Source organism: Macaca nemestrina, chromosome 6 (genome assembly GCF_043159975.1).
Source record: "Macaca nemestrina isolate mMacNem1 chromosome 6, mMacNem.hap1, whole genome shotgun sequence".
Taxonomy (NCBI): Eukaryota; Metazoa; Chordata; class Mammalia; order Primates; family Cercopithecidae; genus Macaca; species Macaca nemestrina.
The window spans coordinates 114,744,758-114,772,709 of NC_092130.1; the positions used below are offsets into that span (position 1 = coordinate 114,744,758).

The 27,952-nt window shown below is 40.6% G+C and overlaps 1 protein-coding gene across 3 annotated transcripts in view; it reads left to right on the forward strand.

Moving 5' to 3' along the window:
- LOC105499435 (DEP domain containing 1B) overlaps window positions 1–27,952 on the forward strand; it is a 123,006-nt gene that overhangs the window by 10,636 nt on the left and 84,418 nt on the right. For all 3 annotated transcript variants that reach the window (XM_011771999.2, XM_071098898.1, XM_071098899.1), the window contains exon 2: window positions 7,566–7,831. In XM_011771999.2, coding sequence (XP_011770301.1) covers window positions 7,566–7,831 — 266 coding nt within the window. The remainder of the gene's footprint in view (window positions 1–7,565; window positions 7,832–27,952) is intronic.

The window sequence follows — 27,952 nt, forward strand, 5'->3', positions numbered from 1 at the left end:
TCTTTGAGACAGGGTCTCACTCTGTCGCCCAGGCTGGAGGGCAGTGGTGCAATCATGGCTCACTGCAGCCTTGACCTCCCAGACTCAAGTGATCCTCCCACTTCAGCCTCCCACCTCAGTTTCCCGAATAGCTGCGGCTACAGGCACACACCACTACACCTGGCTAATTTTTAATTTTTTTTGTAGAAATGGGGTTTCTCCATGATGCCTAGGCTGGTCTTGAACTCCTTGGTTCAGGTGTGCTGCCCCCTCATTCTCCCAGAGTGCTGGGATTAGAGGTGTAAACCACTGAACCTGGCCTGTAAATGCTTTTTAATCTCTTATATTGCTGCTTTTATATAGTGAATCCCTAAAAGTAAAGTGGCTGGGGAAAAAAAAAAAAAAAAAAGAGATCACATATTATATAAGCATTTATTAAACAAGTACTTATTCGATTCTTTTCTAGAGCTAGCTTTAAAACAATATGGAGATGAGACTGTTATTTCCCTTTAACATTTTTGTATTTTCAGCAGACTGTAGGTAGAACATAGGTGTTTTTTTTTTTTTTTTTTTTTTTTTTTTTTTTTTTTTTGCAGTTGCAAAATTTAATAGAGTGAAAACAGAGCTCTCATACAAAGGGAGGGTACCCAAAGAGGGCAGCCGTTGCCAGCTTGAATGCCTGGGTTTATATCCTAATCATTGTCCCTCCTGCTGTGCTCTCAGGCAACAGATGATTGGCTATCTTTACCTCCTGTTTTTGCCTAATTAGCATTTTAGTGAGCTCTCTTTACTATCTGATTGGTCGGGTAGTAACCGTTGCCAGCTTGAATGCCTGGGTTTATATCCTAATCATTGTCCCTCCTGCTGTGCTCTCAGGCAACAGATGATTGGCTATCTTTACCTCCTGTTTTTGCCTAATTAGCATTTTAGTGAGCTCTCTTTACTATCTGATTGGTCGGGTGTGAGCTAAGTTGCAAGCCCCGTGTTTAAAGGTGGAAGTGGCCACCTTCTCAGCTATCCTTAGGGATTCTTAGTAGGCCTAGGAAATCCAGCTAGTCCTGTCTCTCAGTTTCCCCTCCCCACAGGAAAAACCAAGTGCTGTTGGGGAGGTTGGCCGATGACTGCTCTAACTGCTTCCTGCTGAATTGGGGCGTAGTAGGGGTTGTGCAGCTGAGATTTCCTCGGGAGGGGTGCCTTCAATGTCATTAACATCGGAGCATGGGCTAGCAGGCCAGTCTAGGGGTCTACGGTAGATCTTGGTCATGGACTGTATCTAGGGCTCCATTTGAAGAATGATTTGTAGTTTTACAGCTTTAATTCTGGAAGGGACAAACTTAACAAGCAGGTTAAAGATACAGAGTCCAAAGAGGTGTAGCAATTTTATAGCTGTTAGAGGTCCTAAGAAGGGGAGAATCCAGGGCATCCATTGACTGAGGAGGTCCCAGGGTCCAGTGTTTTGAAGCTCCTCTGCTCTACATTGTATTTGATCTCGAATTTCTTTAACTTTCTCAGTGATGATTCCGGATTGATTAACATAATAGAATTGTCCTAACCTTTGTAAAACATCAATACAGCCATCAGGGTTATCTGAGAATTTACCTAGGTCTATTTTAATTTGCTTTAAGTCTGAGAGAGAAAAAGGTACATGCACTCCGGCTGGGCCAAATTCTCCTCCTCCCACTGCTTGGAGGAGGCATAATCGGGGACTATTGGCACTCTTTGGTTCGTTGTTTACCCCTTTATATATCTCCTTTTGGACTGTTTGGGTTGAAGGGGGGTCCTTATTAGTTGGAGAAGGAGTCAGGGGAATGCTGGGGTAGGGAGGTAGACTCTGAGGGCTTCCTGGAGGGCATAAATCACACTTTTTACATAATTGCGAGTTGTCTCTTAATGAAAAGAAAGTTTGTACATATGGCACTTCACTCCATTTGCCTTCTTTTCTACAAAAGAAGTCTAGCTGTAAGATGATGTTATAATTTATACTTCCCTCAGGAGGCCAGGTTTCTCCCCTTGAAGAGGATATCAGGTGGTACTGCAGAAGAATGTAAGTCATTTCTTCTTAGCGTCTGAGGGTCAAATTGGTCCCAGTTCTCCAGAATACATCTTAGGGGTGTTTTTGCCTTGCGGAGGGGAATGTTTCCCATCTGAAAAAAGAACATAGGGATGCCAGCGCCCCTAGTCGTTTTCCGATGAGCATTACTCCTAGAGTGTCCTCTATGATCCTAATGCTTATTCCTTTCCAGGGTATGTAACCATCCATGGACCTCTGCTTATCGGATTAGTTATGCTCACCAATGTAGCAGACCTGCATCCCTTTTCCCGCCTTTCTTGACCATAAAGAAAGGGAGCCGGACTGTTGGATTCTACTGGTCCTTTACCAGTGTGCCCAACATTGCCTTTGTGCTCAGGGGTGAGTCCTAGAACTGAACTGGGTTCCTATTTCATAATAACCCAGCTGCCCCATCAAGATGTGTACCCATAAAAGCAGTTCTTATGCAAATTTGTTTCAGTGAGGGTGTAGGTAACCTTTTGAGTCAGGATTGAGATAGTCCTTTTTGATTCTGTAAGTACTTTAAGACTTGACGAAGTGCAAACAGCTTGTAAGTTTGAGGAGACCAGTTAGTTATTAGGCAATTTTTCTAACTCTGCTTCAACAAGAGTCTTCCTATCAATTACTGAATACCCATTGTGGTTTTTTCCTCAATCACCTGGGAGGAACCATCTATTGTCCTTTCCTGAAGGGAGTTCCTCCTAGGTCTGGTTGGACCTTAGTATGGTAATTAAGATTTAAGTCCCCTGTTAGGATCTGGGTTAAGTAAATTATCAGTGGTTGGTGTTAAATTACCTTTTTCTAACAGAAGAGCCCCATGCTTTAAGATTTTTCAGTTAGTAAGCTACCTTTTTGCTTTTTTGACTTAGAATAATTCTGAACTGGTGAGGTGTGCTCACAATGAGGTTTCCTCTAAAAGTTATTTTTCTACTTTTAGCAAAGCAGTTGTTGCTACAGATTGAATACATTCACGGGTTACTGGGTTAAGGATTTTTGATAGGAAAGCTATGGGTTGTCAGTGGTCTCAGTGTTTTCAGGCTACGCCCTTGTTTACGCTGACAGTGTTGGAACCGAACTGTCGATTCCCTCCTGGGCAGGGGTCGCCGCGAAGGATCACCGACACGAGATTCACAGCAGAGAGTTATTTATTACTAGCGCGCTAGGGTCCCAAGCTCTAAGTTGGCCCTGGGACCCCGACTGCTTGTTACAGGCTGTTTATATAGGCAAACACAAGTTCAAACACAGCTTATGGCGCGAAATTCAAACAAAGCTTAAGGCGCAAAATGATTGGGTCTAGCTGTGGCCTGAGCAAGGTGTCTTATGATAATTGGTTAGAGCAGGACCTTATGAGGTTTTTTCCTGGAGTTGTTGATTCCGGGAACTTCGAGGCAGGGTGGGACCCCCGGAATTGGCAGGGTGGGACCCCATGAGGTTGTTTCCTGGAATTGGCAGGGTGGGACCCTATCAGGGTGGGTCCTTATCGAGGCAGGGTGGGACCCTATCCAGAGCCACCTGGTGTTAATTTTTTTCTATATGAGGCCTAGTTTCTAAGTTTTATGAGGCCTAGTTTCAACAGTGAGGTAGTATTGGAGTGTTATAGGGTCACGGAGAAGACCTTCAATTATCAATTATAGGTTTTAAATTTACCCTGGCTTTTAAAGGAATAGGGCACACTTTTTTTTTTAACTATTTCTTTCTCTTTTTTTCCTTTGACTTCCTCTCTCTCTCTCTCTCCCCTCCGTCTCTCTCTCTCTCTCCCCCCCGTCTCTCTCTCTCCCCTCTTTCTCTCTCTTTCCCCCTGTCTCTCTCTCTCCCCTCTGTCTCTCTCTCTCTCCCCTCTTTCTCTCTCTTTCCCCCTGTCTCTCTCTCTCCCCTCTGTCTCTCTCTCTCTCCCCTCCGTCTCTCTCTCTCTTCCATGTCTCTCTCTCTCCTCCTCTTAGCCATTACAAACTTGGGGTCCTGGCAAGGGTGGTGGGGAACAGGTCCCACATAACTGCTCATGTGGAGAGCTGTATGCCTAAATTGCGAGGGACACCAGGGATAAGACTCCCTGGGTTTATAGCCTAGATGCCTAAGGACTCAGCGTAGAGCTTCCTCAGATCGCTTTGGAGATACAACTTGCTAGAGGAAATCTAAATCTAAAGTCTAAACCATTAGTACCTAGGAGGCAGGGATTGGAGGAAGTAGATTCAGAGGTAAGGAGAATTTTGGGGCTATGCTTTCAAGAAAGTCGTGGTCAGGACCCAGGAGGTATGGTCAGAAGGAAAGGTGGGGGCGCATGCATGGGCGACTGTTGAGTAGAGACTTCTGGCTGCGCCATGATCTGAACCGGCTAATGCCGGGGGTTTGGGACTACAGCTTTCTGCCTCTAGTCCGCCCTCAGCCTCCCCAAGAAAACTGAAAGTGGAAGCTGGCTCCAGGCAGACCAAGGACCCCAACCCTTCTGGGGACCAGGCAGACCAAGGTCCCCAACCCAGAAGGGGTTGTTAAAAAGCTCTTCCTCAGATAGCCTCACACCTGAGTCTTAAGTCCCGCGGCCATGCTAATCGTTTTTAACTGTCTGACAGGTGCCCGGTATTTTCCTCCAATTCTAAGGAAGGATAGGACAGAATAGCAAGTGAAAGTGGTCCAATATTACTCACCACTTTGGAGGGCCCTTCGTGGTCGCCAAAATGTTACCTGGGGGTCCTTGCTCCCAGAGCTCCCAAGATGGTCCTGGGCCGTTTCCAAGATGGCGGCGGGTCGCTTCCAAGATGGTGGCAAGCCTTGTGTTCTCTGACCTTGGGTTCTTGGCCTCACGGATTGCAAGGAATGGAATCTTGGGCCATGCAGTGAGTGTTATAGATCTATTAGAAGCCGTGGGTCAAGGAAGAGAACCATGGAACCCAGTGACTAGTGTTCAGCTCGATTAGGATGAACCCGTGCACTTAGCTGTGCAGGAACAATGGCAAGCCTCTAGCTGGATCAGGAGCAGCAGTGGGCGCCTCGCTGGCTCAGGAGCACAGCTGACACCCTGCCGGATCCGGAGGGATGGAAGTCAGCAGCGGGTCTGCGATGGTATCAAACAGCAGTGGTGGACGGCGAGCTGTGGACAGCGAGCGAAAGCTCAGCTTGAGCTGTAACAAACATGGACCAGAAGAGTGCAGTTGCAAGATTTAATAGAGTGAAAACAGAGCTCCCATACAAAGGGAGGGGACCCAAAGAGGGTAGCCTAGAACATAGATTTTTTAAAATTCAAGTTATAGATTTGAAAATACAGATTGGTTCTACCACTTATTAGCTGGGTAGATTTGAGTACATTTCTTAATTCCGTCTGAAAGATGGTTATTATGAGGATTTCATATATATAAAGACACAGTGGGGAGACAAATTTGGGACATATTGTAGTCTAATGGGAACAAAAAAGTCATTTATTTGCTTCCTGATTTCCTGCTCACTGATGTAACTTCACAGATATAAGGAGAAAGAGGCTGAGTTGTCATGAAGTTATTTGAAAGTAACATTTAAGAGAGACATATGGTTTTTGTCTTCAAGGATGCTATGAGACATGGCAGTTCACGTGCCCCCTAGTGGCATCTTGTAGTGGAAGGAAACTGGATTTTTTTCAGTTCTTAACCATGTGCCAGGCCCTGTGAAACCAGTATATGGCAGAACTGGGATTTGGACTCAGGTCTGACTCCATACCTCATGTTTTGCCCATTCCACAGGGATTGATTCTGTTATCCTGAGGTGGTCCAGTGTTTCTTAACTTAAAGGTTAGGATCATTGGGTGGTGAGCATTGCCAGCAGTGTATTACAATGAGTTAGTATGTACTTGATTTGACAAAGCAAGGTTCCTGAATAAAGTGGAAGCAATGGGATATATATTCCCTGGATTTAACTGAAGTGGATCCAAGCAGTGTGTGGTGTGCTGTTTCTTAGCAGACCTCTCATTTTAATTTCCATGATTTTTGACTCCCAAAATCTGAAATTTTCTGAGCTTCTGGGGCCATGTTTTTATTTAGGACAAATTCCTAGAGAAAAGTGTGAACTGTACCAAAGCCACATAGTTATTGGCAGATGCTGGACTAATGGCCAATGGAGACCCCATTCCGGGGTCTTTCCAATGTACTCACTCAGCTCTGACAGCCGCACCCACCCTGATAATATTAATAAATACAGCAGCAATGATGCTATAATGGCTAATGTTTATTAAGCACTTCTTTCGTGACAGACACTGTGATAGGCTGCATCAATATTATCTCATCTGGTCTTTGTAACAACCCTATCATGTGGGTACTGTGTTACACCTGTAGTAACGGAGGCTTACCTAGCAATGAGTCAAAGGTTGCCCTGCTGGTCAGTTGTAGAATAGGCCTCTCAACCCAGCAGTGTTTGACAGAGTGCCTGAGCTCTCTCTACCCGGTCTACTTTTCAGTGTGGTATCTGAAGATGTCATGCACACTTAAACTTGTAGGTCCTTTCCAAGGAACCATGAGGTAGTTTTAAACTAATATATATTGTTTGAGGTATCTAGTAGCTATTCTTTCAAAAAGCTTTGTTTTACGTGTAAGTAAAAACTGGCTCATCACTTTTCAAAGGTTTATTCTTTGTGGTTTTGAGCTATTTGACATCAGGCACTGTATTATCTTTTTCGTCTCTTTTCCTCCCTCCACAATGCCTTTCACATAATAAGCAATCTAGAAATATTTGCTGAATGAAGGTAAAGTCATACTAAACAGGGGGCTCCAAAAAGCAAAGTTTGCATAGTAGGCTTAGTTTTAATCATTATTTACTGTACGTTCTTCATTTATGTAAAAATCCATTAATAGGACAATTTGATGGCAACCTCCTCAATAAGTATTTCTTGAATGAATAAATGATGAACCACCCTTGAAAAGTTGTATTTTCTTTAGAGTTTTTTTTCTATCAATAATTTCTATTTTTGAGGCTGTGTGCAGTGGCTCACTCCTGTATATCCCAGCACTTTGTGAAGCCGAGGCGGCCGGATCACTTGAGGTCAAGAGTTTGAGACCACCCTGACCAGCATGGTGAAACTCCATCTCCACTAAAAATACAAAAATTAGCTGGGTGTGGTATTGGGTGCCTGTAATCCCAGCTACTTGGGAGGCTGAGGCAGGAGAATCGCTTGAATCTGGGAGACGGAGGTTGCAGTGAGCTGAGATCATACCACTGCACTCCAGCCTGGGCGACAAAGCTAGACTCCATCTCAAAAAAAAAAAAAAAAAAAAAAAAAAATTATTTTTGTTTTAATTGTGGTAAAATATACATAATATAAAACTATTTTAACTGTTTTTTAAAGTGTATAGTTCTATGGCACTAAGTACATTCACAATGCTGTACAGCCATTACCACCATCCATTCTCCCAAACTTTATTAGAGTTTGAAGCCTGTAGATAAAACATTTTCAAGGCTCTACCTGTTATTAAAGCAATTTAAGTGGAAAAATTGCATTCTTTGCTTTAATTATTTGGGATGTAGTAATCTTAAAAAAAATCAGTTGATTACTAAATGCCATTCTCTTTCTTTCCCCTAGTGGAATGAGACTGTGGAGCTTTTTCGTGCTAAGATGCCCTTACGGAAACATCGCTGTCGTTTCAAGAGCTACGAGCATTGTTTCACAGCCGCCGAAGCTGTGGATTGGCTGCATGAGCTGCTGAGGTGCAGTCAAAACTTCGGCCCCGAAGTGACCCGCAAACAAACGGTCCAGCTGCTAAAAAAATTCCTGAAGAATCACGTTATTGAAGACATCAAGGGAAAATGGGGTCAGGAAGATTTTGAAGACAATCGTCACTTATACAGGTAATGGCAACATGTAAACCTGGAAGGTGAGGAATTGGGGAGATGAGTGAATCTGGTCCAAGTCTGTTGAAGCTTCCTGATGTGTAAGAATTTACCTTGTTCACTGAACAGTGGGTCTAGTTGTGGTTTGTTGAGTGGAGAACTGAATGTGTGCTACAATAAAACCAGTTGCGATTTTTCTTGGCTTCTTAGAGCACTTCAGAGCTGTGTTTTGTTGCAGTGATGTTTCAGTAAGGAAATCTTTTCTTGCCTTTTGCTCACCTGGGAAGATGGTGGCCATAACTTAGTACTTCTGGAGAATCTGAAATGGTGGAGCAGTAGCTCTGGGTTCAGCTTTTCTGAGCAATGGGGATTGGTATATTTAGGAGGTTAGTAGCAGAGTGTGTGTGATCTTTAAACAGCTCAGGGCCTATGTGAACAATTATGCTAGAATTCCCTGATGTCTCAGATTAAGCTGACAATGTGAGTCTGCTTTTCTGCAAACATTTTTGCTCATGTTTCAGTGCTATTTTATCATGTGGACACTTACCACCAGATAATCCAAGGGAAAATGAAGATTGCTTGTCCTGCACTTCCCTTCTCACTGCATACTTGGCAGTTTTATTGCTGGAGGTGGAGGGGACCAACCTAAGATTCAGGTGTGGGAGAGGACTAAAGAGGAATGAAGTCACACAGGTCCATAAAGGAATTGTTGAGTTCTCTACATGGATTAAAAGACGGAATGGAGAATATGGACCCTTATTATGTGCTTTTTTTACTCCAGCTGAACAATAAGGAGTGTGATTGCATCATATTCAGTGAGGGCATTCCACTGGGACACATGGCTTTGCACAGGGGAAATCTGGCTCTTTCATATCTGAACCATTTCTTTGTCTCCCTCTTGGACTAGCTGCTGAGAAAGGCAGAGAAAGGTGAGAGTGTCTGTCGTGAGTGCGTAGGGTGAAGAACAGACATTGCTGTGCATTAGGATCTAACTTCCTCAGGGAGTTTCATCAGCAGTCTCTTGCGTGCAGATATCAGTATTGTCATCTGGGCAATTAGTCATCTCTCCACTTGGTGGTTAGTTTTGGCTTTGCTCATTCCACTTTTAATTAGGATATTGGGTAATCTTGGCCTATTCTGAGACCTTAGTACTTAATAGCATCAGGCAGTGGAAATTTTAGCCCTGATTCTACATGCCACACTTTATTGGGAATTCTTAAATGATTATTTCTCTTGGAAAACTTTAATTGCTTGTACCCCAACAAGATTTAGCTAGAACACTTCTGAAAGATTCTCTGGATGAGTAACTTCCATTCTATTCTATTGCGACCTTAAACTGGGTACCTCCCATCGAGTCCCAGGAGGCTTTATGAGTCCCAGCAGAGTAAAATAGGAGCCGATTACAGAGCACTAACTGTCAGAACATGTTTCACTTCAATATTAAGACTTAACCATGTATCCCCTTTTAAAAAATAGAGTACACAAGATAGATTAAATTCATCCATTAAACAATTATTTTTTCTCCCAGTTTCTCTTTTTATACTTTTTATACTTGTGAGTCATAAATGGAACAGTATTTTTTTTTTTTCACCATTTACTACTTGAAAGTTCATTATGGCTTTCCATTTTCCTGAGTGGAAGTTATATAAGTTAACCACTGACTTTTGCCAATTACCTAGATTAATCTGGGATGAAATCCATTTAGACATGTAAGTCATTTGTTAAGGTACTCGTGCCTTGAATTGAGAGTGAGCTAATGAGTGTACAGCCAGCCGTTGCATACATGCAGGCTTCTATTACAGTGCTCCACGAAAAGAGCATTTGCTGTCCTACCTGCCGTGTCTCAACTGCTTTCCTTGGGCGAAGAGTACTACTGCCAAGTTATGAAAACAGAGGAGGAGAGTATAAGCGAGAGGCAGGTTAGATTTGAAAACAGATGGAGAGTCAATGAAATGTCAAAATCCAGGAGCATCCTTCTAAATATCAAGCTTTGTGGAAAGGAGCCTTTAAAAATTTATTTCTTTAATTTATTTAAATTAAATTTTATTAATTTTAAATTTATTTAAATTAAATTTTATTAATTTTAAATTTATTTAAATTAAATTTTATTAATTTTAAATTTATTTATTTAAATTTTAGTTTAATTTATTTAATTTTTATTACCATATAATAATGGTATATGTTTATGGAGTACTGACTGATACATTGATCTAAGTATGCAATGTGTAGTGATCAAATCAGGGTAGTTAGGATATTTATCACCTCAAACATTTATCATTTTTTTGTGTTGGGAATATTAAAAAAGCCTCTCCTCTAGCTTTTTGAACATATACAAGAAATTATTGTTATTCAACTTATAGCGCCACTGAACATTAGAATTTATTCCTCCTATATAACAGTAATTTTGTATCCATTAACCAACTTCTTGCTGTCCTCCTCTCCCCTTACCCTTCCTAGATTTAATAACCATAATATTATCCTCTGCTTCTATAAGCTTCTTTTTTTAGCTCCCATATATGAGTGAGATCGTGAATTATTTATCTTTTGGTGCCTGACTTATTTCACTTAACATGTCATCCAGGTTCATCCATGTTGTCATGAATGATAGGATTTCATTCTTTTTTTTTTTTTTTTTAATGGCTGAGTAGTATCCCACTGTGTATAGTGTATATGTATCACATTTTCCTTATCAGTGGGCACTTAGGTTGATCCATCAGTGGACACTTAGGTTGATTCCGTATCTTGGCTATTGTGCATAGTGCTGAAATAAACATAGGGGTACCGGTATCTCTTTGGTATACTGATTTCCTTTCTTTTGGATAAATACCCAGTAGTGAGATTACTGGATAATATGGTAATTTTATTTTTAGTTTTTTTGAGAAACCTCCATACTGGTTCCTTTTTTTTTTTTTTTTTAAATACTTTAAGTTCTAGGGTACATGTGTACAATGTGCAGGTTTGATACATAGGTATACATGTGCCATGTTGGTTTGCTGCACCCATCAACTCATCATTTACATTAGGTATTTCTCCTAATGCTATCCCTCCCCCAGTCCCCCAGCCCCCTAGCCCCGACAGGCCCTGGTGTGTGATGTTCTCTGCCCTGCGTCCAAGTGATCTCATTGTTCAATTCCCACCTATGAGTGAGAACATGCGGTGTTTGGTTTTCTGTTCTTGTGATAGTTTGCTGAGAATGATGGTTTCCAGATTCATCCATGTCCCTACGAAGGACGTGAACTCATCCTTTTTTATGGCTGCATAGTATTCCACGGTGTATATGTGCCACATTTTCTTAATCCAGTCTATCATTGATGGACATCTGGGTTGGTTCCAAGTCTTTGCTATTGTGAATAGTGCCACAATAAACATATGTCTTTATGGTAGCATGATTTATAATCCTTTGTGTATATACCCAGTAATGGGATTGCTGGGTCAAATGGTAACAATTCAAGATGGATTAAAGACTTAAATGTTAGGCCTAAAACCATACTGGTTTCTATAGTAGTTATCCTAATTTACATTCCCCCCAACAGTGTATGAGAGTTCCCTTCATACACTGTTTCCTTGGTGGTTTCCTTGGTCTATGAGTTAGAGAACACTACCTGAAATATAAGGGTTCTTTTTGTATATTTTAAAGAGAGAGAATTTGCATATATATGTTAGAGAATTTTATAACAAAAATGATGAGTAAAGCCCTTATTTTAGAATGGTCAAAAATGATTTCTAGATTTAAAAAAGGCATGTCATATTTGTTCTGTGAATGCATTTAAATTTGTTATTTTTTTTAAGACTCAAGATGTTCAGTATAGAAAATAGAAGGGAGGAGTGAATTTTAGTGTATAAGAAGGGAAAGCAAGTTTGTAATATCTGAATGCCTATAATAATAATGAGATGTTGCAGAGATGTACTCAGCACTATACTTCTTTCCTGTTAACCAATAGCAATTACTAGAAAGAGTTCTGGGTTTGCTGCTGGTGAAAACAATTTTAGATTTCACTAAATGGTGCTCATGGTTGAACCAGATGCTGTTGTCTGTGTCTTAAAGCTTCATGACCCTAAACTTATAATGGATAAGGAGATTGAATTATATTACTTTATTTGTTTATAAGAAATTTTGGTTTATGAAACATTTCTACTTCTGTGATATCATTTAATCTTTATGATCTCCTCTGATCTTTACGACAATTCTATGAGGTAGACAGGGTACATATTTAATCCTCAGACACTTTGCTCTTTAAAATGTCTAAACAAAATACCAAGAATGTTCTAGTAAAAGAAATTCTGTTCTTACTACTTCTGCCCATCTGCATATGTGAACAATTATGTAATATTATTTAAACCTAATTTAGTGGGTTCTGTACAAATACAAATGTATATTATGATAATTGTTTTGGATTATTTAATGAGAAAAATGTCCTGTTGTAGCTCTTTAGCAGGAAAGGGTTCTCTGGCATGGAGCCTATATATGGCTCCTGACTTGCTCTCATCACTGGTGCTAGCTCTGATGGGTGGCTGAACTGGAAAGGTTTTCATGGCTTGCAGGTAGACATTCACTGGCTCAGATGGTGGGGGCTGAGATTGAACATGTAGGGACCATTTTCTTTTTATTCTCCTGTCTGTCTCATTCCTTTTTTTCTTTCCTTCTCTTTTTTCTTTTTTGTTTCTACCTCCATGTGTGTCATTGTCATGTTTCAACCTCTCTTTTTCTTCCTCTTTATCTCTTTCTATTCCTTTTCTCTCATACTTTCTTATTTTTCTGGCCTATTTCCAAAATACTGATTTTAATTTGAAACTAAAGTTTGTTATGTAGCTATTGCCAATTTATTGAGTAATGTTACTTTCACAGTTCTTAATATAACAAGCAGAGGAATCATACTACCCAGTTTTATGGCTTAGTATATAAAGCCACAGAAGTTAACACTATGGTATTGCTGAAGTGATAGATATACAGATCAGTGGTACAGAATAGAGAGTCCAGAAACAGATACATCTAAATATGCCAATAGATTTTTTACAAAGATGTAAATTCAATTTAATGGGAAAAGATTAGTATTTTCAGCAAATTATGTTGGAATAATTGGGCATCCATCCATGTATATGCCAAAATAAAAAAAGAGCCTCAACATAAACCTTATACTTCATACAAAAATTAGTTCAAAGTGGATCATAGATTTAATCGTAAAACTATAGAACTTTTAGAAAAACAGGAAAAAAATCTTTGTTTTGGTATTAGGCAAAGAGTTCTTAGACATGACACTAAAAGCACCAAACATAAAGGAAAAATATGATAAACTGGATTTCATCAAAATGAACAATTTTTGCTCTGTGAAAGACATTGGATGAGAGGATGAGAGGACAAGCTACAGATGGGGAAAATATTTGCAAACCACATATGTGACAGTGGAGTGGTATCAAGAATATATAAGGAACTCATCAACTCAACAGTAAGTAAACAATCCAATTAAAAAATGAGCAAAAGACTTGAAAAGATATATCACCAAAAGTATGCAGTTAGCAGATGGGCATTTGAAAAGATGTTTAATGTAGTATACATTAGGGAGATGCAAATTAAAGCCCTAAGGAGATACAACTATGTATCTATTAGTATGTTCAAAATAAAAATACTAATGATATCTAGCGCTAGTGAGGATGCAGAGTAACTGGAAGTCTTATACATTGCTGGTGGACACCTAGATTGTTAGTCACTTTGGAAAAGTTGGTTTCTTCTAAAGTTAGTAAGTACATGGACTATATGATTCAACATTCCTACTTCTGGGTATTTACCGTAGAGAAACAAAAACAATGTTTACACAAAAACTTGTAAGTGAATATTTATAGATTGCCAATAACTGGAAATAACCTAAACATTCTTCCATGGATGAATGGGTAACTATTGTTCACCCATACAGTGTAGCACTGTTGGGTGGGAAAAGGGTGCGAATGTAAAGGGAGAGCAGGAAGGAGCGTTTTTGGGAGTAATGGAATAGTTCTGTTTCTTGATTTTGGTGGTAGGTACACATATGTATACATGTGTTGATAGGAATATACACCAAAATTTTTTTTTTACCATATGCTAATAACTTTCTTAAGCTAGAGATTTGCAAAACCTGTATTTGTACCTCCAGTGAAAGAAACTCGAATTTAAGTTGTTTGAGGGAGGTGGCCCTTAAGTCATTTTCTGTGGCCCTGGGAAAAATTCTTTCATCGCTATCCAATAGGTCTTTTGGACCCGTTTTAGATACCTCACCTTTAAATTAATGGACTACTTCCTCCCTCTAGTGGACATCTTTTGTTTTTCTAGGAAAGCACAGAACTGGTGAGTGTGATTGTATTTTTCCTTTGTCTTTACTCATTTCATTGTCATGGGTTGTTGTCCTGTGATTAGTTGAATAAGTTCTTAGCCTTACTGGGCATCAGTTTTCTCAAATATAAAGTGACAGGGCAACAAAGTGATACCCTGTCTTTACAAAAAGTTCAAAATTTAGCTAGGTGAAGTGGTGGCGTGTACCATAGTCCTAGCTACTCCAGAGGCCGAGTGGGGCAGATTGCTTGAGTCCCGGAATTCAGGGGTGCAGTGACCCATGATCATGCCACTGTACTTCAGCCTGGGTGACAGAGAGAGACCTTGTCTCATAAAAAAAGGAAAAAATGAAAAAGAAAAAAATGACAGGGAGGACTTGATCGTTAAGATCCTTTTTAGTTCTAAACTTTTATGTTTCCAGATATGGAGTACCTATCACATGTTTTCCAATCCGTGGCAGTGAAGGATCTAAAAAGGAAACATAACATGATTCTTTTATCTGCCTGGCTTTGTAATCTCTTTTGAGAGATAGAGTGTGTGTTTATGAAAAAGATTCTGCTATGTAGCAGAATCAAGACAGTATTTAATTAATTACCTAAAATAACCCATAACAAGCAATCAGTTACACTGGCAGTCATTGAGTTGACATATCTGTTTTGTTTGACCAGCATTGTGGTTTAGTCATTAAGTTTTTTTCTATCTTTTTATTTTTAAATTTTGTATATTTTGTGAAGATAATGCATTTATGTGGTTCAAAATTTACAAAGTGCAAAAGGGCATATGCAATGAAAAGCCTTCCTCATATATCCCTCCCCCAGCCACCTAATTCTTTCTCATAGACACCTAGCATCATTAGCTTCTAGCACAGTGTCTTAATACATTATGAACCGTAAAGTCTTTAGATGGGGCAAACTCACTCCAGTGGCCACATTCCCCACCATTTCCCTATAATATTATACCAGACTGTATCCTGATTATGTTATCTGCCTAGCCATTGTAGGAATTGTGTCGGTGATCCAATTGGTGTGGACTGGAGTGTTTGGAACCTCATGGAACAGGAGGATGACAGGGAGGAGAAGAAGGAGGGGAAGGAGGCAGAGGAGGAGCAGGACTTCAGCCTGGGTCTGGTAAACATGGCAGGATCTGGATAATAAGGGCTGAGAAGGAAAAGGATATTTCGGGTGTCAAAGATGGCACGATCAAGGCTGTCAGTTAGAAACACACAAATAAGCTTCCTGGAAGAAAAGGGAGGAGGATGACCCAGCTGGAGCAGAAATCTTAGGTCAGGAAATCATGAGGGATACATTTGGTGGAATTTCTTACATTTCTGACTGTGGAGTAGGCTTTTATTTCAAAAGGAAAAGTTATTAAAGCCAGGCACAGTGGCATGCGCCTGTAGTCTTAGCTACTTAGGAGGCTGAAGCCAGATGATTCTTTAAGCCCAGGATTTTTTTTTTTTTAAATGATACTTTAAGTTCTAGGGTACATGTGCACAATGTGCAGATTTGTTACATATGTATACATGTGCCATGTTAGTGTGCTGCAGGATTTTTAAGGCCAGCCTAGGCAACATAGTGAGACCCCGTCTCTTAAAGGGAAAAAAAAAAATGGTCACGCGCGGTGGCTCACGCCTGTAATCTCAGCACTTTGGGTGACTGATGCAGGCAGGTCACAAGGTCAGGAGATCGAGACCATCCTGGCTAACACAGTGAAACCCCATCTTTACTAAAAATACGAAAAAAATTTAGCCGGATGTGGTGGCGGGCGCCTGTAGTCCCAGCTACTTGGGAGGCTGAGGCAGGAGAATGGTGTGAACCCAGGAAGCAGAGCTTGCAGTGAGCTGAGATTGTGCCACCGCACTCCAGCCTGGGTGACAGAGCGAGACTCTGTCTCCAAAAAAAAAAAAAAAAAAAAAGAAAGAAAAAAAAAGGAAAAAGTAAAAACAGAGAAGGCAGCTACTGTTAGTGTTTTGAGCAGTGATGGAGTCTTTGTTCTAGAACAGAGTTAACTGAATAATAGGAAGAGAATGGATTGTAAAGCAGAGAAGCTGGTGAGGTATTTAAGGTAACCGATGAAAGCAGTATTGCCTGGATGAGAATGCTAGCTGTGGGGCTGAAAAGGAAGGAAGGGCTTGTGTTTTGTAGGCAAATTTCAGGCTACACCCTGTAACTGCTCTGTATGTAGTCCATAAGCTTTGTTTGAAGTCTAATTTTTTTTAAACAAGTTTAAACATATTGTTCATTAATCTGAAATTGCTCTTTACATTTAGAATCTTTGTTAATGTTTAGCATCTGCTTATAGAGGCTTGGAATGTAACTGTAATCATTTTCAAGTCAATGAACAGTTCTTCGAACACACCTGCAATGTTTAGTGGGTGTCTGTCTTTGTGATGGCTTTGTTCCTAGGTAATGTCTCAAGGATTTTGGAGTCTCTGGAGCTGGGTGACTGTCTCAGAGTCTGCACCCACATCTCCCACAAAGGTCAAGAATGAATGTCTAGGTTGTTGTGGGATAATGATGAAAAAAATATATAGGGGACAACTTTGTTGCTACCAGGCATTTCTTTTCTATTTCTGTTTCTTGCCAAACTCCTTTTCTATTTTGTGGGAATCCCCATTTGTGTGAGTGTTGGTGCGAGGCAGGGCCCTGTACCCTACAGTGGAAGCTAACAGGGGTGAGACACTCCTGCTTCCTACCGCTGGCAGTGAGGGCTCAGGCACATCTTCTCCTTGGTCATTTATATGTTCCTCCTTAGGACTTTGAATCTTGAATGAGGCATGCAAACGGGAAGCGACAACAATTTCCTGTGACAGAAGTGGTAGACTGCAGGAGCAAGGACAGAAGTACACAGAGGCATTCAGAGCTACTGGCAGTGGCTTTAGGACCAGATTGTTCCTGGAGCATGAACTCGCTTCCTTCTGTGTGTGCTGGGTGGCCTCCTTTTCCTCTTTCATCTTATCCCCCACCCTCATCCTGTTTCTCCAGCTCTCCAGTTGATTTTGTGTACTATTTGATATCTCCAAATTCCTTTATGGTTAAATCAGCCAGAATTTATTTCTGTTCCTTACAGTTGCAACTAAGAACCCAGATGGATATAACAAGCAATGACTGTAGAGTGAGCAAGACTGAGGCAGCTTTTTGGGCCTAGGAAATAGCACAATGACTATTATGTGTATGTGACTGCAACAGATTATTAGATGTATGTGAAAGCAAAGCAACAGATCAGACTGACCTGTAGCAATCAGAGATATTGGGGATGGATTTGAGTTCAGGATCCTTTGTAGGCACCGAGGCACAGGAGCAGAGTCTGCCAAGTAAAAGTAGTAGGCCGGTTATATGTGGACCCAAGGTTCAAAGTTATGTATTAAGCTGTTAAGTCAAACTGATTCTGGGGTTATGTTATCACTGCCGTCTTTGCAAAAGAGTCAGTACCGACAAGTGTGTTAAATAGAATATTGAAATATACTGCCCTGAGTCATGAAAGATAATTCCTGGTTATTGATAGACTTTTGTTTTATAATGTTCTTTTTTAGGCTTTTTGGTGATTAACTCATGATAATTTCAAATCCATGGCTTATTCTTCTATCCTGATCCTTCATTTGGGGTCATAGTTCCTGCTGATTTATCCTTTCCCTTTGTATTTATTTGTTTTAAACACTTGGTCTTACCAACTGGCCTTGAAATGCAGTGGCACGATCTCTGCTCACTGCAAGCTCTGCCTCCCGGGTTCACACCATTCTCCTGCCTCAGCCTCCTGAGTAGCTGGAACTACAGGTGCCCGCCACCATGCCCGGCTAATTTTTTTTTTTTTGTATTTTTAGTAGAGATGGGGTTTCACCGTGTTAGCCAGGATAGTCTCGATCTCCTGACCTCGTGATCCACCCGCCTCAACCTCCCAAAGTGCTGGGATTACAGGCGTGAGCCACCACACCCGGCGTACTCAGGTTTTTTTGCTGAGAATTCATGATGCCTAGTTATTAGCCACTAGTGTCATTGTCCTATTTATTCCTGAGGTTGCGATTTTTTGAATTTTTGCAATCAGACTTTGGTGGTGACCTTGAGCAGTAGGATAGTAATGACTCCTACATACTTAGCGTTCCAATAATGGAGCACTAGGCATAAATGAGTTTAAATAGGAAATGGAATAAAGGACTCCAGAAATATGAAAGGAGCACGGCTGACTGAAAGCTCCCACTTTACACAGAAGAGAACACTCTTAGAGAGAACGGGGATTTGGGGATTGAACAAGAGTAGTTCTCAGATATTATTGACCTAGAAACAAAATAATAAATATCATTAATCAGTTCTAAACTATAACTTGCTGAGAAAAGTGGGAACTTGCCTTGAGATGTTGGTTGTTAAGACTAGATTTATAAAAGTTGTTGAAAGCTGGGGTATACTATTCCCTGAATTTGTGGAGTTGACAAGCTCTCAAACTAGGAATGAGAGAGGCCTACCAAATGTTTCCTGTGAACATGAGGAAGCACAGTCGGCTTAAGCATTTTATGCAGCTAGTGCCCAGTCAGCATTTCCCCAGTCACTTGATTAACACTTCTTTTCTGGCTTCTTAGCTCGGTTTTGTGTTTTTGGGTCTCTGTTAATTAGATCCTCACATATGCTGCTTCTTCCAGTGCCCCCCCGTCCCCCTCCTTTCCTTTCTCAGGCATCATGGAGTTCCTGTTGCATGCCAGGCATGGTGCTAAACACTTTTGATGCATGCCCCTATCTCTAGTTTAATTAGAAAGACAAACAGATAAATTTGAATTTACTATTTCAAATGCTGTAATGGATGTGAATTCATTGTTATAGGTGGGCTGAGGAATTTACTTGAATCAGTCAGAGAATGGTTTGCTGTAGAGGTGACACTTGGGTCTTGATGCATCAACAGGTGTTTGTCAGGGAAGGAAGGGAGAGAGGTTGGTCAGGGTGATCAAGGGGGTGGGAACCCAGTAAACAAGTTAGGTATTATTACACAGGCAGTTGTGGGAGATAAGGCTATGAAAGAATTTGCCTTTTACCTCTGTGTCCTCAACACCCAGCATAATGCCCAGTATTTATTGACAAAGAAGTTCAAAGAGTTCCTTTTCTTACTGTGAAGGAGTTAAACAATAATCACCCCGCCTCTGTTCCCCAGTTAAGGTAGCTCAGTCCTCCCCATGTCAGGTGAACTGCAGTTAAGTATAATGTGAGCTCAGTATGGGAGGACTATAACAAACACAGGTTTAGAATGAGGCAGGCCTGGGGTCTAATCCCAGCTCTAAGTTACTACCATTCATATGATCTTAAGCGAAATGCTGACACACTCTGAATCTCTGTGACCTCATTTACAAAGTAAGACTGCTAACATTTCTGTTTTTAGGATATACTGGCCACCAAGAATAGCTGTAGGTATGACATGGTTTGCCTCTGTGTCTCCACCCAAATCTCATGCTGAATTGTAATCCCCACATGTCAGGGGAGGGACCTGGTGGGAGGTGATTGGATCATGGGGGAGGATTTCCCCCTTTCTGTTCTCATGATAGTGAGTTATCACGAGATCTGATGGTTTAAAAGTGTGGCACTTTCCCCTTTGCACCTTTCTTTCTCTCCTGCCACCTTGTGAAGAAGGTGCTTGCTTCTCCTTTGCCTTCTGCCATGATTGTAAGTTTCCTGAGGCCTCCCCAGCCATGTGGAACTGTGAGTAAATTAAACCTCTTTTCTTTATAAATTACCCAGTCTCAGGTAGTTCTTTATACCAGTGTGAAAATGGACTAATACAAGGTATTTCCCAAGTCTACTGCAACTTGTGCTCAAATTGAATAAGCCAGTTTTTGGGGATACAGTGGGAACATGACAGACAGACTTTTTATCCTGGTGGAGCCTGTACAACAAGCAAGTAAGTATTCTTTTATCTCTGTATCCACCAGACCCAGGTCAGCAAACTTGTTCTGAAAAGGGCCAGATAGTGAATATTTGCAGGTCATATAACCTCTGTCAGAATTGCCTAACTGCAGTTGTAGGGAGAAAGCAGCCATACACAGTATGTCAACGAATGGGCGTGGCTGTGTTCCACCAGTAAGACTTTACATCTAATAACACAAGTGGTGGAATTTGGCTCACAGGACATAGTTGTTAGACTCTCAGCAAGTTTCCTGAGGGCAAAGACTGTTGTTTATTCTTGTATCTCTGTTACCTATTGGTGTCTGATATGTGGCAGGTATTTACATTGTTTGCACTGATCTGAGTTCATTACACATAGATAAGTACAAGTTAATAGGAGACTCTGTTAATTCAGGTCCTCTGAGAAGAGAAGCAAATGCCAAGAGGGAACTAGATGTGCAAGAGATTTAATGCCAGGGGTTGGGGTGGGGCACCAGGAAAGGATAAATGGGGAAGGGAACAGGAGGCGGTGAAATGATCCTTTAGGCTGTGATGAAGGCCTCACCTCAGGGAAAGCAGAGGGGAAAGAATTGGGTAGGAAGAGCCTAAGACCCCATGCCGAAGTTCTGAAAAAGTTTCCCAGGCCGATGGGGAGTTCCCAAGCAAAGGATGCTGTTAGAAGAGTCTTAGGTCTTCTGGAAGGATTATCTTGGCTCATTACCTTGCTGTGCTCCTTGGTGGGCTGGAAGCAGCCTGGGGAAGTGTGAAAGGTAGAGCAGCTGGGAGCTGTTGGCTTCTTGGAGGGAGATGTGAGCTGTGCACCCCTATGGCCAGCACAGTCCATTTCTTGTGCTTCACAGATCTGCTTGCCCACACTTGTTGGTGCTTTCTTCCTGAGTGAAAACCTAGAAGATAGAAATTACCAGGAAGACTATAGCCCCTGTTGTTGCAGTTGGTCTCATGGCTGCAGCTGGTACTCATTGTCTCCCTTCCTGACTCTTCATCCTCAATCCCCTTACTGTCAGCCATCACCTTGGCAGGCCTTGGGTGCCTTACCTTGGTAGTGTGACCCAAAACTTCATTCCTGAAGATCTGGACCCATGGTAATCATGCACTTTTTCAGCTAATGTTTCTGTACAAACCCATTCACAGTTACAATGGGACAAGGAAGTACCAGGAAGTGCCATGTAGATCTCCTGGGTGCCACAGGTATTTCTCCCTGCCCCTGCTGTGTAAATGCAAGTCTCCTGCCTGCTGATCAGGATCCATGACCTCTGCCAAGATAGTGATTCCTTTTCTCTTCTCACCTGCTGCTCCCTGGCCACAAGGAGTCCAAAGTACCCTTACTGTGTCCCCTGGCAAGAATATGTCCCTTTAAGGGACAAGACTGCTAATTGCAGAGCCCAGGGTTATGGAGATGGGAAGCACAGGGAGGGATGGTAAGTAGGGCCACTCCTGCTTCCACTCTCTGGTTCCTAGTACATGTATTCTTCCTAGGGGGATACAATGCCATATAGAGTCCTCTGACTTAATTTATATACCATTCCATTCTATATGTGTAGCTTGTCTCCAATGAAGTCAGGTAATGTGAGTTCTCCAACTTTGTTCTTTTTCAAAATCGTTTGGATTATTCTAGTTCGTTTTCTTTTTCATATACATTTTAGAATCAACTTGTTTATTCCTGTAAAAATTCTTGCTGGGATTTTGAGTGAAATAATATATTTAGGTGTTTAATCTCTCAGTAGCTTTTTTGTAGCTTTGAGTATATAGATCCTGAACATTTAAAAAATTTTTTTTTTATTTTTTGTTTTTTTGAGATGGAGTCTCGCTCTGTCGCCCAGGCTGGAGTGCAGTGGCATGATCTCAGCTCACTGCAAGCTCTGCCTCCCAGGTTCACGCCATTCTCCTGCCTTAGCCTCCTGAGTAGCTGGGACTACAGGCACCCACCACCACGCCCAGCTAATTTTTTGTATTTTTAGTAGAGATGGGGTTTCACCATGTTAGCCAGGATGGTCTTGATCTCCTGACCTCGTGGTCTGCTCGCCTTGGCCTCCCAAAGTGCTGGGATTACAGGCGTGAGCCACTGCGCTGGCCTGTTATATCTAAGTAGTTCATGATTTTTGGTGCAATAATCACCCCACCTATTTTTGGGGTGATTATTTTGGTGCAGTAATCACCCCACCTATTGTGGGGTTTGGTGCAATAATCACCCCACTTATTGTGGGGTTGTGCTATTTTAAGTGGTTGTAGTTTTTCTTGTAAATCTTGTATGTGTGTATTTATATATATTATATATGTATGTGTATATTTAAGTCATAGGTATTTTATAGATTTTTTTTTGCTGTTGCAGATGGTATTTTCTAAATAACTACCATTAATTTAAGGTAGGAGTATCTTTCAGATAAGCTCACCTCTCTCCTTAAAAATGCTCACTTGATCCTTTACTTACAATGGAATCTTTATTCATGTGGAATAAGGAAAGATTTCTGAGTTTGGATTTTCAAGTTTTCCTTAGTTTGGTTTCCAGCTTCATCTCCCATTCTCCTTTCCTCAAACACTTTATGTTCCTGACACACTTTCAGAAAGTATTGTGAAGTGTAATCGTTACCAGTTTTTCAGCATTTAGGTGATATATACCACTAATGGGCTCAAGAAATATGTTGGATGGGTTTACAGAGCACAGCAAAACCCTACAAATTGCTATGGTTTTGCATAACTCATGGCTTTCTGGGAAATAGTAGTCTCAGAAAGCCCAGCCCATATATTAAACAATATCTGGCTGTGTTTTTTTTGTATTGTTGTTTGCTTTTTGTTTTTGGGCACAAAGTCTGTAAATTAGTAAGGCAAGGAGGCAGGCTGGCCAAAGCTGTTGATGTTGCAGATTTCTACTGATGCTTTCACAGTATGTAAACTCTGAAAAGGGCTTTAAATCACTGAGAGATCTGTCATTTATCAGTCAAGTTTATTAAGATTTATAACTATGTTTCTTTGTGGTTTAGATGCCTTTGAATAATTTTATTGATTTATTAGGTAATAAATCCTACTTTTTTTTTTTTAACAAGTAAATTCACCAAAGGATAGTTCTGGTATGGATTATTTTAAAATTGCTTTTCTCCAGCCAATATTTGGCAGTGGTGGTAGCACCAGGAGACCTGCATTGTTTGGTTGGACAATTAGCTGTAGCCAGTAACTTTTCTGGCCTTAATTTCTTCAGTGTACAAATGTGTAGTTTGTTCTAGATGATTTCTAAGGGACTTTATAATTCTGGAATCCATGATCATGTTAGGATTAAATTTACAGTTTTTAAAACAAAATGAAATGTAGCCCACTAGAGGGAGCTCTGCTCTTTTTAAATGTTCTCAGTTTTATTGAGAAAGACATCTTTCATAGAAGAACATATGCTAATTTTTATTTCAGTAGCAGAAAATATTTGATATTGACTTAAACTTTTGCCAATTTGATGTGTGTGAAATTCTGTTTCATAATATTATTTTGAATTTCCTTGATTACTGATGAGGTTGAGTATATTTTTATGTTTATTCACCATTCCTGATTCCACATCTGGAAATGCTTGGTTCATGTGTTTTGCCTTTTTCCCCAGAAGTTTTGTCTTATAGATTCATTGTGGTTTAAAAAAATATATTCTGGGCCAGGCATGGTGGCTTACGCCTGTAATCCCAGCACTTTGGGAGGCTGAGGCAGGTGGATCACCTGAGGGTCAGGAGTTTGAGACCAGCCTGGCCAACATTGTGAAACCCCATGTCTACTAAAAAGCTACTTGGGAGGCTGAGGCAGGACAATTGCTTGACCCTGGGAGATGGTTGCAGTGAGATGAGATTGCACCATTGCACTCCAGCCTGGGCAACAGAGTGAGACTCCATCTCAAAAAAAAAAAAAAAAAAAAAAAAAAAAAAAATATATATATATATATATATATATATATATATATATATATATGTATTCTGGATATTTTATACATATGTATATTCTGGATATTACTGGATATGTAATCCATATCAGTTATATGGATTACAAAGATCTTTCATGTTTTTCACTTTATGGTGTCTTGATGAACATAAAAGTTCTTAATTTTAATGTAGTTGAATCTATTAGTCTTTTTCTTTATGTTGTATGATTTTAATATCTTTCTTAAAACGAGTCTCTTCATTACTCAAAGTCAGAGAGATATAATTTCTTTTGTCTTAGAATAAGAGATATTTTTGTGCCTTATGTTTAGTGGTTTTGCCCATGATTTTTTCATGCTGTGAGTTTGGAATTGTTTTGATTTTGTGTTGCTGAGAAACAATCTACCTCAAACTTTAGTGGCTTAAAGTAACCATTTTATTTTGCTCATGAGTTTTGTGGCAAGCATTTAGAAAGAGCTCACCTAGTAGTTTTTCTCTTCCAACAAAGGTGGCGTCAGTTGGGCTGGAAAATTTACTTCTAAGATGGCTTCTTTCTCACCTCATGAATGTGGTGTCTTTGTGCTTCTTGGCCTCTCTTTCTACATGAGGTTTCATCCTCTAGGTCATCTCCATGTGGGTTGTGCTTCTTGTAGCATGATGGTCTTAGGGTAGTCAGTGCCACCTCTAGGCTGGAGGCCAACCAACACAAAATCAGTCACTAAACAAAACTACAACCAAGGACCCTCACAGAGTCCACTTCACTCCCCTGCTACCCTCACCTGAGCAGATGCTGGTATTCATGGCTGAGGGACCTGAAGATAGATCACATCACAGGAGTCTTGGCAGACACTCCCCCAGTACCAGTCCAGAGCCCAGTATGCACAGGGTGGCTAGACCCAGAAGAGAAATAATAATTACTGCAATTTGGCTCTCAGAAAGCCCATCCTTAGGGGAAAGGGGAGAATTCCATATCAAAGTGTTATGCGGGGCAGGGCAGCGATCTTTGTTCTTAGAGCTCCCAAGATGGGGGCGGGCCGCTCCTAAGATGACAGCAAGCCTTTTGTTTTCTGACCTGGGGTTCTTGGCCTCACGGATTCCAAGAAATGGAACCTTGGGCCATGCGTGAGTGTTATGGCTCTTAGAAACAGTGGATCAGGAAAGAGAACCGTGGAACCCAGCGACTAGTGTTCAGCTCAATTAGGATGAACCCTGGGGCCTTAGCCATGCAGGAACAATGGAAAGCCTTTAGCCTGATCAGTAGTGGCAGTGGGCTCCTCCCTGGATCAGAAGCACAGCTTCCGGTCCGGAGGGATGGAAGTCAGCAGGCAGTCTGTGATGGCAGCAGGCAGTCTGTGATGGCGGCAAACAGCAGTGGTGGAGGGCGAATGAAAGCTCAACTTGGGATGTAACAAACACGGACCAGAAGAGTGTGCTCAACTCGAGATGTAACAAACACGGACCACTTCTGTTCAACATAGTACTGGAATTCGTAGCTGGAGCAATCAGAGAAGAGAAATAAATAAAGGCATCCAAACTGGTAAAGCAGAAGTCAAACGGTCACTGTTTCCTGATGATATGACTGTATACATAGAAAACTTTAAAAGACTCATCCAAAAAGCTCCTGGAACTGATCAGTGGATTCAGTAAAGTTTCAGGATACAAAATTAATGTACACAAATCATTAATATACAAAATTAATGTACACAAATACCCCAACAGTGACCAAGCTGAGAATCAAATCAAGAACTCAATTCCTTTTATAGTAGCACCCCCCCAAAATAAAACCCAGAAAACTTAGGGAATATACCTAATCGAGAAGAGGAAAGCCCTCTACAAGGAAAACTAGAAAACACTGCTGAAAGAAATCATAGATGACACAAACAAATGGAAACATATTCCATGCTCACGGATGGGTAGAATTAACATTGTAAAAATGACTGTACTACCAAAAGCAATCTACAAATTCAATGCAATTCCCATTAATATATCACCGTCATTCTTCGCAGAACTAGTAAAAACAATCCTAAAATTTATGTGGAACTAAAAAAGAGCCCACATAGCCAAAGTAAGGCTAAGCAAAAAGAACAAATCTGGAAATATTACATTGCCTGACTTCAAGCTATACTATAAACCTATAGTCACCAAAACAGCATGGTATTGGAATAAAAAGGCATATAGAGCAATGGAACAGAATAGAGAACCGAGAAATAAAGTGAAATACTTACAGCCAACTGATCTTCAACAAAACAAAGAAAAACATAAAGTGGGGAAAGGACACCCTATTCAACAAATGGTGCTGGGATAATTGGCAAGCCACATGTAGGAGAATGAAAACTGGATCCTCATCTCTCACGTTATGCAAAAATCAACTTAAGGTGGATTAAAGACTTAAATATGAGACCTGAAATTATAAAAATCGCAGAACATCGGAAAAACCCTTCTAGATATTGGCTTAGACAAAGACTTTGTGAACAAGAACCCAAAAGCAAATGCAACAAAAACAAAGACAAATAAATAAATAGATGGGACTTAATTAAACTAAAAAGTTTCTGCATAGCAAAAGAAATAATCAGCAGAGTAAATAAACAACCCACAGAGTAGGAGAAAAATGTTCACAAAGTATGTACCCAACAAAGGACCAATATCCACAATCTACCAGGAACTCAATCAAACCAGCAAGAAGAAAACAATCCTATCAAAAATGGGCTAAGGACATGAGTAGACAATTCTTAAAAAAAGATATGTGAATGGCCCACAAACACATGAAAAAAATGGTCAACATTGCTAACGACCAGGGAAATGCAAATCAAAACCACAATGTGATACCACCGTACTCCTGCAATAATGACCATAATCAAAAAATTAAAAAAAATAGATGTTGGCATGGATGTGGTGAAAAAGGAACACGTTTACACTGCTGGTGGGAATGTAAACTAGTACAACTATGGAAAACAGTGTGAAGGTTCCTTAAATAACCTAAAGTAAATCTGCTATTTGATTCAGCAGCCCCATGACTGGGTATTGACCCAGAGTAAAGGACATCATTATACGAAAAAGACACTTGCACACACATGTTTATAACAGCACAATTTGCAGTTGCAAAAATATGGAACCTGCCCAAATGCCCATTAATCAACGAGTGGATAAAGAAAATGTGGTGTATATATATACCATGGAGTACTACTCCACCATAAAAAGGAACAAAATAATGACATTTGCAGCATTCTGGATGAAATTGGAGACCATTATTCTAAGTGAAGTAACTCAGGAATGAAAAACCAAACATAGTATGTCTTCACTCATAAGTGGGAGTTAAGCTATGAGGATACAAAGGCATAAGAATGATATGATAGACTTTGGGGACTTGGGGAATGCGTGGGAGGGTGATGAGGGATAAAAGACTGTACATTGGTTACAGTGTACACTGCTCCGGTGATGAGTGCACCAAAATCTCAGAAATCATCACTGAAGAACTTATTCATGTATAAGTAAACATATAAAAAGCATTCTACAAAAAAGAACCCTTAAAAACTGAGTTCCTAGCCATGATGGGATAGGGGGTTGGACAAACTTCAATATGTCCATTCCTTAGTAACCTTTAACCAGATTTCTTCCCTAAGGAGTAAGCAGAAACCAGCTCTGGAAAACAAGAAACAGACGACTCATTGCTTTATCATCTTAAGCCAGTCATCTGAGGCTGTGACTGGACTCTTCCCACTTGTTTTGCAATTTCACAATACATCCCTTGCTGAAAACTGGCCGCCATCTCCAGACCGGTTTTGGCTGACTGCTGGAGGATACACAGTGATGGTTTTGTGTCCTCTGCTTTATGTTTTGACATCAGTGGGCTGAAAACTCCATCCTCAGATCATGCTAATGCCACCATTTTTTGAACATGCAACCCACGAAAGGTACATGAAGCTCAATTGCACATGTGCATATTTCTCCTTTCATAAATATTCATGACTCTTCCTTTGGCTTATTAAATATGCATATTTGGCCACCTCGCTCAGCAAAAATTCCTGTTCCCTTTACCCCTCCCTCAAAGTGCTTGCTCTCAGATGCTTCTGGAGGC